This window comes from Rhinichthys klamathensis, unplaced genomic scaffold (genome assembly GCF_029890125.1).
Source record: "Rhinichthys klamathensis goyatoka isolate OS25496 unplaced genomic scaffold, OSU_Roscu_1.1 h1tg000043l_1, whole genome shotgun sequence".
NCBI classification, from domain to species: Eukaryota; Metazoa; Chordata; class Actinopteri; order Cypriniformes; family Leuciscidae; genus Rhinichthys; species Rhinichthys klamathensis.
The window spans coordinates 890,001-902,531 of NW_026606590.1; the positions used below are offsets into that span (position 1 = coordinate 890,001).

Genomic DNA, 12,531 nt, shown 5'->3' on the forward strand with positions numbered 1-12,531 from the left:
AATAACTTTACATCCGAGGCGTTTAAAGACTCCATTTGTCCATTGTTGATTTCTAAAGAAACACAACAGTGTATAAAAGGCTCCATTATCTTGTATCTTACGTTATGGCCCCGTAGAAGCAGTTTTTGTAAAAATAGGCTAACAGTTGCGTCATAACACGCGACTCTCTGTCGCGCAGTAGAGAAGTTACCGTATAGACAGGAGGAGAAGCTTATTAGCAATCGGGGGACGTGGAGCATAGAGTCGAGGGAGAAGCCCATAGAGAGTCATGAAGTGTCTCCTGCTGCTCATGGACAGCTCTACTCACGCTCTCCGGCTCTGTGAGATCCGGGAGGGAATGATTCAGATTCCTCTCGGCACAGCGACTAGAAGACGTACAGCTGTCAGACAGGCTCGCGTCCAAGGCCAGACTTACCATTGGGCTTGACTGGGCTGCAGCCCATGGGCCCCGCCCAGTAGGGGGCCCCCTCCCTTACCCGTTTTCATTCGTTTGTTTTGTTCAGTTAAACTTGTATGCCAGATATCCCGAAATTATTAGCCGTATTTCCACTATAATCAGCCCAAAGTAGTGACTTGAGCGCTTGAAAACAAAATCCAACACACTATAGTGTGTGCGCACGCGCCGAACGCGTCTTTCCGCACTCACGGAGTAGAAAGGCTATAGTTTGAAAGATGGAGGGGAGCACAGAATAAAATATCCGGGCCTTAATATCCTCCGACTGAGAGCTTCGAGGCTATAATCAAACGGCGCAACCTGACATTTATCACAAAGAATAACACGCGTGTTGATCTGCATCTGCTCCATTGCGGTCGGCTACTTTAAACAGCTTCAATTGGGCTTTTAGTCCAAAAGAGCGCACATTTAGAAAAATCTTGTTACATTCTCATATGTTTACGTCTCATTGCTTTAAAGAGAATGATAATTTCTATTTATTTTTTTCACAAAATGATGTGCTCTGGAGAATTTTGAGGCGCTCTCTCCACTGCCATCACAATATAGGAATATGTCATCAAAATTATAAAAAAACAAAAAAAACATTTAGGCCTAACGAGTTCCCGTTTAATGTATTTAAAACACGAGCCTATGATATGTGAGTTATCACACCAGCAAGAGCGCTGATTTTCCGAACATCTGCACAATCGCAAATGTGACATCGGTTCAATCAAAGAAAACAGAACAAACAGCAGAACCGCTGCGCCTCCGAGTAACACGTGTTTTGTTCCTCAAAAAATCTTCATTTTTGACAGAATCAGACAAGTAAATGATTCAATTAGGCTACCTATTCATACATACAGTCGTTTGCTAGGTTAAACGAATTAGGATTTTTGAACGAATCGGTTGAATAAAGGATCCAACTCCCTCATTAAGATGGAGACTTGCCGCCACCTACTGGCGGTGTTAGTTTGATAGTTAAAATGGTTTCATAGTTAATTTTTCTCAATCATTTCATATTTCTACATTCAAATTTTTACATTTAAAACATTAATCTCTTAACATAATTTATGCAATTATAATTTGCTGTGTAAATCCATACATGCCATGTCTGAACAGCCTGTGTCAATCCAAAAAATGGATTTTATTGATACCGACTTCCTTTTATTTGGTCATAATAAGCCACCGTGTCTTTGCATTCTGATTGAATTTGTTGACTAAATTTAAGAATCTGACAGATAGCTATGACAATGAATTAAAAAAATACTGTTTTCTCTTGGCTTTATTATTAGAGTTTTGATCTTATCTCAACCTAGAGAGCACATCCTGCATTATTATAATGACTATTTAAAATTAGCCGACCACTAAACTTTGACTATAGGCACGTTGCATATTAATTGTTCTAGGAACCTCAAAGCATATTTAAATATTTGAGTAATTTGTGCTACTCCATAATGATGTTTGTAGCATATAGGGCCCAAACATAAACCCCTAAGCCCCCTAAGTCCTGCCCTGCTCACGTCACATCTCCGTCGTCCAGCTCAGTGTGAGCCGGCGCAGTCGCTCCGCCATCAGGAAGAGATGCTTCTAATATGCTTCACTTTTCTCCGTTGAAGTCTACGGGGTCGCTGTGTCCATTTCTAGTGTCTATCTATGGGAAGATCCGGCAGACATGCGGAGAATTCGCTCACGGTGTGTGTTCAGAATCACCACGAGCTTTATCCCTTCGCAAATCCCCTCATAAACAACAAAGTCTAGACGCGATATAGATAAGAGACTCACTGTTAGATTCACACATTTCTACAGAGAGTTTCAGTGAGAGTGCAGAACGCGGTAAGTCAGCCATGGCTTAAAGGGAGCGCTATTGACAATCTAAATAATAGTTTTGTTTGACTACGGCAGCTGGTTTAGTCCAGTAATGCGCAGTTCTTTGGCAGTCGGGTCTGTTCGAGGTCGGATCACGTTCTCACCACAAACGAACCGCTCCAGAGTTCACTTGAAAGCGCACCGAGACGACCTCTTCCAGGACCTCTTCGTCTCGGTACGTTTGTTTGGTGCCCGAGTGCGATCGCTGCATTCACACCGGCCCAAACCAACCGCACCGAGGGGGAAAACGAACTCTAGTGCGATTCAACCGAACTAACTGAGGCAGGTGTGAAGCACAGACCGTCTGCTGCCCGCGGGCGTGAGCTCCGTATGCTAAAGACAAACACCATATATATATATACCAGCACATAACCAGCTGTAACTCAGGGTGCTTTCACACCTGCCTCATTTAGTAAAAAGTTTTTTTTTTTTTTTATAAAACCCAGCAACAACAATATTGCAACACTCTCAGCATCCATGTAGCAATGCACTTACAACCTCTTAAAACTCCTTAGCAACCCCATAGCAACCTTTCCTCCCGCTCCACTCGTGCAACATACAGCAGCAGGTTTAATTGCTCATTACAAGCCTTTTGAGCTGTAATCATAAAAGTGCATCTTCTATTCAAAGACAGGCAGCAGATGTGTTTCTGCTCAACTCCACTCAAAGCCATTATTTAGCATTATTTACTAGTGTATTTCATAATTGGCTGAGGTTTGTGTGGCGTCTGCGAGTCAAGTTCAACCCAACAGATATTTTCATTTCCTCAAACACCTCAGAGGCTTCGGTCTGCATGTAATCATGGTTATTCATTTCTCTCCTGATGTAGATCTGTAGCCGTGAGTCATGTGATGTGTGTGTGAACCCAGTAAACATTCAGTGACTTGCAGAGATTTACACCCTGTGGATCAAATACTACAGCACAAACACTGTCTACGTCATGCTAGCGGTGCTGGCTAAGAAGAAAAAAACCAGAACACCTTAGCAACCACATACAGTAGTGACATTCTAAAAAAAACACTCAGAACACCCTAGCAACCACATACTGTAACAACATTCTAAAAAAAACTCAGAACACCCTAGCAACCACATACACTAGTGATATTCTAAAAAAACACATTCCAAAAACCCTAGCAACCACATACTGTAGCAACATGAGATGTGTGTACATACACATCCCATGCAACACCCTAGCAACCACACACTGTAGCAACATTTTTTTTAAACAGAACACCCTAGCAACCACATACTGTAGCAACATTCTAAAAAACACTCAGAACACCCTAGCAACTACATACTGTAGCAACATTCTAAAAAAACACATTAAAAAACCATAGCAACCACATACTGTAACAGCATTCTAAAAACACTCAAATACCCTAGTAACCACATACTGTGGCAACATTCTAAAAACACCCAGAACACCATAGAAACTACATACTGTAACAGCATTCTAAAAACACTCAGAATACCCTAGCAACCACATACTGTAACAACATTCTAAAAAAAAACTCAGAACACCCTAGCAACCACACACTGTAGCAACATTCTAAAAAAACTAGGGCTGTCAAAAGATCAATTGCGATTAATCGCATCCAAAAAAAAAGTTTGTGTTTACATAATATATGTGTGTGTACTGTACATAATTATTTTGTATATAAATGCACACACGTATATATTTCAGAAAAAATATGTTATTTATTTATAAAATGTTTATATTTATATAAAATATACATTATATATAGGCTACATTCAGTCTATATACAGTATATACATGCAAATATTTCTTAAATACACATGCATGTGTGGGTATTTATGTATTAAAAATAATTATACACAGTACACACACATATATTATGTAAACACAAACTTTTATTTTGGATGCGATTAATCGTGATTAATTGTTTGACAACCCTAAAAAAAGACACATTAAAAAATCCTAGCAACCACATACTGTAGCAACATTCTAAAACACACTCAGAACACCCTAGCAACCAGACACTGTAGCAACATTTTTTTTAAACAGAACACCCTCGCAACCACATACTGTAGCAACATTCTAAAAAATACTCAGAACACCCTAGCAACTACATACTGTAGCAACATTCTATAACACACCCAGAACACCCTAGCAACCACATACTGTAGCAACATTCTAAAAAACACATTAAAAACCGTAGCAACCACATACTGTAACAGCATTCTAAAAATCCTCAAATACCCTAGCAACCACATACTGTCGCAACATTCTAAAAACACCCAGAACACCCTAAAAACTACATACTGTAACAGCATTCTAAAAACACTCAGAATACCCTAGCAACCACATACTCTAGCAACATTCTAAAACACACTCAAAACACCCGAAACAACCACACACTGTAGCAACATTATAAAACACACTCAGAACATCCTCGCAACCACATCCTGTAGCAACATTATAAAATAAGACACTCAGAACACCCTAGCAACTACATACTGTAGCAACATTCTAAAACACTGTAGCAACATTCTAAAAAATCCCAAAACACCCTAGCAACCACATACTGTAACAACATTCTAAAACACACTCAGAACACCCTAGCAACCACATACTGTAGCAACATTCAAAAACACACTCAGAACACCCTAGCAACCACACACTGTAGCAACATTCTAAAACACACTCAGAACACCCTAGCAACCACACACTGTAGCAACATTCTAAAACACACTCAGAACACCCTAGCAACCACACACTGTAGCAACATTCTAAAACAAACTCAGAACACCCTAGCAAACCACATACTGTAGCAACATTCTAAAACACACTCAGAACACCCTAGCAACCACACACTGTAGCAACATTCTAAAACACACTCAGAACACCCTAGCAACCACACACTGTAGCAACAATCTAAAACAAACTCAGAACACCCTTGCAACCACATACTGTAGCAACATTCTAAAACACACTCAGAACACCCTAGCAACCACGTACTGTAGCAACATTCTAAAACACACTCAGAACACCCTAGCAACCACACACTGTAGCAACATTCTAAAACACACTCAGAACACCCTAGCAACCACACACTGTAGCAACATTCTAAAACACACTCAGAACACCCTAGCAACCACATACTGTAGCAACATTCTAAAACATACTCAGAACACCCTAGCAACCACACACTGTAGCAACATTCTAAAACACACTCAGAACACCCTAGCAACCACACACTAGCAACATTCTAAAACACACTGAGAACACCCTTGCAACCACATACTGTAGCAACATTCTAAAACACACTCAGAACACCCTAGCAACCACACACTTTAGCAACATTCTAAAACACACCCAGAACACCCTAGCAACCACACACTGTAGCAACATTCTAAAGACCACTCAGAACACCCTAGCAACCACATACTGTAGCAACATTCTAAAACATACTCAGAACACCCTAGCAACCACACACTGTAGCAACATTCTAAAACACACCCAGAACACCCTAGCAACCACACACTGTAGCAACATTCTAAAACACACCCAGAACACCCTAGCAACCACACACTGTAGCAACATTCTAAAAAATCCCGAAACACCCTAGCAACCACATACTGTAGCATCATTCTAAAACACACTCAGCACACCCTAGCAACCACATACTGTAGCAACATTCTAAAACACACTCAGAACACCCTAGCAACCACATACTGTAACCCCATACCTTACCTTATGTAATTTTTTTATTGCATGGCAGAAACAAGCTTCCATAGTATAATGACTCGCTGGGATGTTTGTGAAAATTATTACTGTAAGTGATGATTCATTTAGTTAGTAGCGGCACAGCACAGTTGGTTAAACCCTAACACACACACACACACACACACACACTCACAAGCGTGCAGTACGCTAAGTACAGTCTAGTCATGAATCCTTATGCAGCATCACTGCACTGAATCTCTGAAATTAAAAAATAATTTGACAAAACTGCTCGGCAAAACCCAGATTCCACAAAAAACTGCACACACTTCTCTTTCGTCCTTCGACACATCATGAAAACAATAGAGATGCATTCTGAGTGTGCAGTGCAGCATGAAGAACATACAAGCGTAATGCATTAACACTCAAGCAAAGCCATTCTCATCGCATTCACACTTCCTCCTCAATGGCGCACCAGAGACACTTTATCTCTCAGCGTGATTTCACACCACAAACACAATGACGGAGGACTTTAGACTAATTTTAGACGTTGTTTTTATACAACTTCTATAACTGTAGTCCCATGTTTCAAAAGGGTGGAGGACATGTTTTCTGTACCATGTATTTACATTTATGCATTCGGCAGACGCTTTTATCCAAAGTGACTTACATTCCATTACACATTTACACTCCTATCAGTTCTTGCTTTCCCTGGGAATCGAACCCATGATCTTGGCGTTGCGAGCGCCAGCGCTACTGTTCGAGCTCCAGCATTACAGCTGTGTGTGCGTCTCCAGTTATCAGCTGCTGCCGAGACAATCATGGGAGTTTTTGGAGTAAATAATTATAAATAATCTGTATTCATATGTATTAATCATGTTGATAACAACAATGTTGAGATTTGTAAATAAAAAATATTGCATATTAATCATGTCAATTTCCTGCACCTGTCATAGACGTCCAAATGACGTCCAAAAAAAATGACCCAGTTCAAAGGTCAAATGTTGAACGTCAAGATGACGTCCAAGTTGGGTCATGGTTGGACATCCAAATAGTGGACCTAGTTTGGACGTCAAATAGATGGACCGACGGACCAAATATAGACATGATCTGCACGTCTATGTTTAGTGGGTACCCTTAGAGTTAAAATGTTTTTGTTTTTTTATGCATACAGCTGCCTCACTCCTGTCGGATCAGCCCGGCTGCTATCTGTTATTCCCTGAAGAGCGTCGCTGCCTTCAGCTGGAGTAATGCCGTCTGAAGTGGAGTTCGCTGAGACTCTCCAGTTCCTCCTCCTCGAGAAGCAGCCTTTCAGACATACAGTATGTGCTCTTGAAAGCCAGTTTCTCAAAACACACATTGATCTTCTGAGAAAATGGAAAGAGCTGATGTGACTCATAACGTGGCGGTTTAATTTTCAAGTTTTAATGGATGAGATTATGTGAGGTGTCTTGAGGTTTATTCAGGGTGAGATTCAAAACACAGCCTGTAAAAACTTGTTTATTTGTCCAAAAGAAAAACATTACTAACTGTAGTGCTTGAATGTTCAGCCCATCTCAGTGTTAAATATAGCAGCAAGCAGCAATTAAGCACAAAAAGGCATGATGAGGTACATGGGGAGCATCAATCCAACCGAACAATGAGGAATTAAAGATGTTTTAGATGATTTTAGTCAAAATTGCGGAAAAATCCTAAATATAATCACTAGCAATATGATTTAATTGCTTATCAATTTCCACACAGCATGACAAAAGGACATAATGAAATTACTAAAAATTGAACTAAAATTACCATGAAAACTAGAAAAGCTAAATTAAACTGAGGATTTTTGGAAATATTCCAAGTATTCCAAAAACTTAATGGAAATCAAAGGGAATAAATTGGAAATTTGGGGTAATTTATACAAAGTGTATCATATACAAACAAACGTGGCCATAATGTAGCGTGTGCACAATGCACACACACTTCGCCTCTCTCATACACAGACGCAGCGGTTCCCATTTTTGCCATCCATACATGATTACAAGGAAAAATATTACCACACGAGGGAAATCATTGTGGTGTCCATGAAGATGTGGGAAAATAGGCATAAATCTAACTTACACATTTACCCAAATTATTATACGCCTGTTTGACCGAAGCTAATTTGGGTGGGTTTCTCCATCCCCATACAACGCCACTTCTCTGTGAAAATTCAAATAATTGGGGCACTTTAAGCAAGATTGTGCTGCAAGATGTTTTCAACTACAATTATGTTCCCTGTTACAGGCTAATGTGCAATTTTGCAAATTTCAAGTTTATTCCCATTAATTCGGATTTCTGATATGATTTCTGATATAGGTTTCTGATATGTTTCTGATATTGAAAATTCAACCCCAAATAAAATTAAAATAGCTATATTACACACTGCATGAAAGGAAATATTCCAAAAAGCAGTACAGGGGCACTTTAAGCAAGATTGTGCTGCAAGATATTTTCAACTAAGTTCCCTGTTACAGGCTAGCGTGCAATTTTGCCCATTTCTAGTTTATTCCCGTTAATTCCCATGGAAGGTTTCTGACATTGAAAACTCAACTCTAAGTGAAAGTAAAACAGCACTTACACTGCACGATGAGCTCGACCACGGCCTCTCTGGGCTTGACGTTGAAGCCGTTGAACTGGCTGGTCTGGCAGCGATAGGATCCGCTCATCTCGCGCGACACGTTCACGATCCGCAACACGCCGTCGTAGCTCTCCATCTGCATGCTACCGTCGGGCATGGGCACTTCTTTATCCGCTCGCGACCACAGGATGATGGGCTTGGGTTTCCCTGAAACAAGGCACTCCAGCTCCACCGTCTCACCCTCCCGCACCGCCAGCGGGGACTTGCCCTGCGGCACGGTCAGGTTCGGGGGAACTAAGAAAGAGAAAAACAGAGGAGGGACTGATATGGGACTCTAGAAAGGTAGTAGACGGGGTCGCTGAGGATGTCAACGCTGGCGGTTGTGTGTTTATGCATGCGTGTGGTTGCTGTTGCGTGGAAATGAAATCAATATCCAAACCAATGGTTTCCAATGATCAAAACCAACATCCAATATCCAAACCAATATCCAATGATCGAAAACCAAACCATTGAGCATTTAAAACTCAAGGACCAAACGATTTAAGGAGAAAATGGAACCATATAAGATAGTAAAGTAAACCGACTTCAACATCTTATATGCGCTTTATGGTCAGATGTTGGATTTTCCAACTCAATATCTCTAACGTCTAAACATTAATGCATTTCAAAAGTACAAAATAGTTTAGCAGTTGTTCGATAATCTTAGTAATGTCCTGATAACCAGATAATTGATGCTAACATTTATTCTCTAGGTCTATGATTGTATACAGTTATTTTAGTGTCATTACTATTTTACTTTTCAATTAATTTTGATATTTACATTTTAGTTAAAGATTTAGTAATTTTGTTGTATTTGACATTTTTAATACTTTATTTCTTCTTCTTTAAAAAAAAATGTCTATAGTTTTTTATACATCAAGTTAAACTAAATGGAAATATGTGAAAAAATAAGTACGTTTTTGTATGTTATTTTATTCAGTAAACGTTCGTAAAGAAAGTACATCTAATAACCCTGATACTGAGAAGATTGTTTAAATGTTAAGATCATAAAAATATTCTATTTTATTGTCATTTCATTTAAGCATTTTATTTGCTTAATGGTATAGTTCATCCAACAATAAAAATTCAAAAATGTCCTTGCCCTTATTTCATTCGAATCTTGAAACACAAATTAAAATATGTTTAAGGAAACCTGAGAGATTTCTGTCCATCCCTTGAAAGTGCAAAACTTTGATGCTTTAAAAACAAATTGCATCAAGCAAGTACATTTGAGCTTCCTTTTATCATATTTGATGTTTATATGCACTTAAAAAAATGTCCACCTAATTAAACCAGTCTAACGTTTGGAATAATTAAAAAATTAATGATTTTGAAGTCTCTCCTGCTCACCAAGGCTGCATTTATTTGATCAAAAAGAGTAATATATATATATATTATTAATATGTGAATATCTAGTAAAGTGTAATTTATTCCTGTGATCAAAGCTGAATTTTCAGCATCATTACTCCAGTTTTCAGTGTCAATCACTCTAATATGATGATTTGCTGTAATATTCAAGCACATATAAATCTAACTGATACTACAGAATCCATCCCAAACATATATTACAATATGTGTAAAGGTTTACGACAGAAAACCCAAACCCGGAAGTATTAAAACACATGCGGTAGCAACAGAAATAATCCTAATGTCACACAAAAGTTTTGAACAATTCCTGAACAGAATGGGCCACGTTTCACAATTTTTGTAGCACTTTATCTGAAAGACTGAAAGAGTGTCAGTGGTTGAGCTACAGGAACGTAGTACGACTGAAAGAGTGTCAGTGGTTGAGCTACAGGAAGGTAGTACGACTGAAAGAGTGTCAGTGGTTGAGCTACAGGAAGGTAGTACGACTGAAAGAGTGTCAGTGGTTGAGCTACAGGAACGTAGTACGACTGAAAGAGTGTCAGTGGTTGAGCTACAGGAAGGTAGTACGACTGAAAGAGTGTCAGTGGTTGAGCTACAGGAACGTAGTACGACTGAAAGAGTGTCAGTGGTTGAGCTACAGGAACGTAGTACGACTGAAAGAGTGTCAGTGGTTGAGCTACAGGAAGGTAGTACGACTGAAAGAGTGTCAGTGGTTGAGCTACAGGAACGTAGTACGACTGAAAGAGTGTCAGTGGTTGAGCTACAGGAACGTAGTACGACTGAAAGAGTGTCAGTGGTTGAGCTACAGGAACGTAGTACGACTGAAAGAGTGCATGCGGCGCTTTGATCTGATATCTGGAAGCAGAGATGAGAAACGTACAAACCTGCATCAAACATTCAAAATTAAAGAGCCTGATTTGCTTGATATCCACGACCCGGGAAAGACCCACCGTATCCTCACACAGAATATTTCACAGGCCGCGTAATAATAAGGATTTCTGTGGACAGTTGCTCAATATCAGGGTGTGTATTATTAATAATGGATGTTATGCCAGGCCATTATCAGAAACAGAAACAAGCTCTAATGAATAGCTGTTACGGTAATGGAGAAGAAGCGTGAAACCCAACGCGAGTGCATTAGACTCCAGCTGTCCGTCTCATAAACAGCTTGCTAACGCATCTCTGGGTGGCTGTTAGCGCTGTTAGCAAAAGGCACTGCTGTTATGCTAATGAAACTCAACTCTATAACGCTAGACGGCCCTCATGTGAGATTACCAGATGGCAGAGACGCTGGTCTAGACTTTTAGCCCAATTCATACATCACTTCATGAGCTTCTGGCTGGAGTCTCGTCCCCTTCACTGCTCAGTCTGTGTGAGAACTAAAACTAACTCACTCACTCACACACTCACTCACTCACTCACTCAATCACACACACACTCACTCACTCACTCACTCAATCACTCACTCACTCAATCACTCACTCACTCACTCAATCACTCACTCAATCACTCACTCACTCACTCACTCACACACTCACTCACTCACTCACTCACTCACTCACTCACTCACTCACTCACTCACTCACTCACTCACTCACTCACACACTCACTCACTCACTCAAACACTCACTCACTCAATCACTCACTCACTCAATCACTCACTCACTCACTCACTCAATCACTCACTCACTCACTCACTCACTCAATCACTCACTCACTCAAACACTCACTCACTCAATCACTCACTCACTCAATCACTCACTCACTCAATCACTCAATCACTCACTCACTCACTCACTCACTCACTCAATCACTCACTCACTCACTCAATCACTCACTCACTCAATCACTCACTCACTCAATCACTCACACACTCACTCAAACACTCACTCACTCAATCACTCACTCACTCAATCACTCACTCACTCAATCACTCAATCACTCACTCACTCACTCACTCACTCACTCAATCACTCACTCACTCACTCAATCACTCACTCACTCAATCACTCACTCACTCAATCACTCACACACTCACTCAAACACTCACTCACTCAATCACTCACTCACTCAATCACTCACTCACTCACTCAATCACTCACTCACTCAATCACTCACTCACTCACTCACTCACTCAAACACTCACTCACTCACTCACTCAATCACTCAATCACTCACTCACTCACTCACTCACTCACTCACTCAAACACTCACTCACTCACTCACTCAATCACTCACTCACTCACTCACTCACTCACTCAATCACTCACTCACTCACTCACTCACTCACTCACTCAATCACTCACTCACTCACTCACTCACTCACTCACTCACTCACTCACTCAATCACTCACTCAATCACTCACTCACTCACTCACTCACTCACTCACTCAAACACTCACTCACTCACTCACTCACTCACTCACTCACTCACTCACTCACTCACTCAATCACTCACTCACTCACTCACTCACTCACTCAATCACTCACTCACTCACTCACTCACTCACTCACTCACTCACTCACTCACTCACTCAA

General features: G+C 40.3%; 1 protein-coding gene across 1 annotated transcript in view; it reads right to left on the bottom strand.

Annotated features, from left to right (window-relative positions):
- Positions 1-12,531, bottom strand: part of LOC130082309 (MAM domain-containing glycosylphosphatidylinositol anchor protein 2-like) — a 137,184-nt gene that overhangs the window by 68,910 nt on the left and 55,743 nt on the right. The window contains exon 6 of the mRNA XM_056247163.1: positions 8,587-8,880. Within this exon, the coding sequence (XP_056103138.1) occupies positions 8,587-8,880 (294 nt within the window). The remainder of the gene's footprint in view (positions 1-8,586; positions 8,881-12,531) is intronic.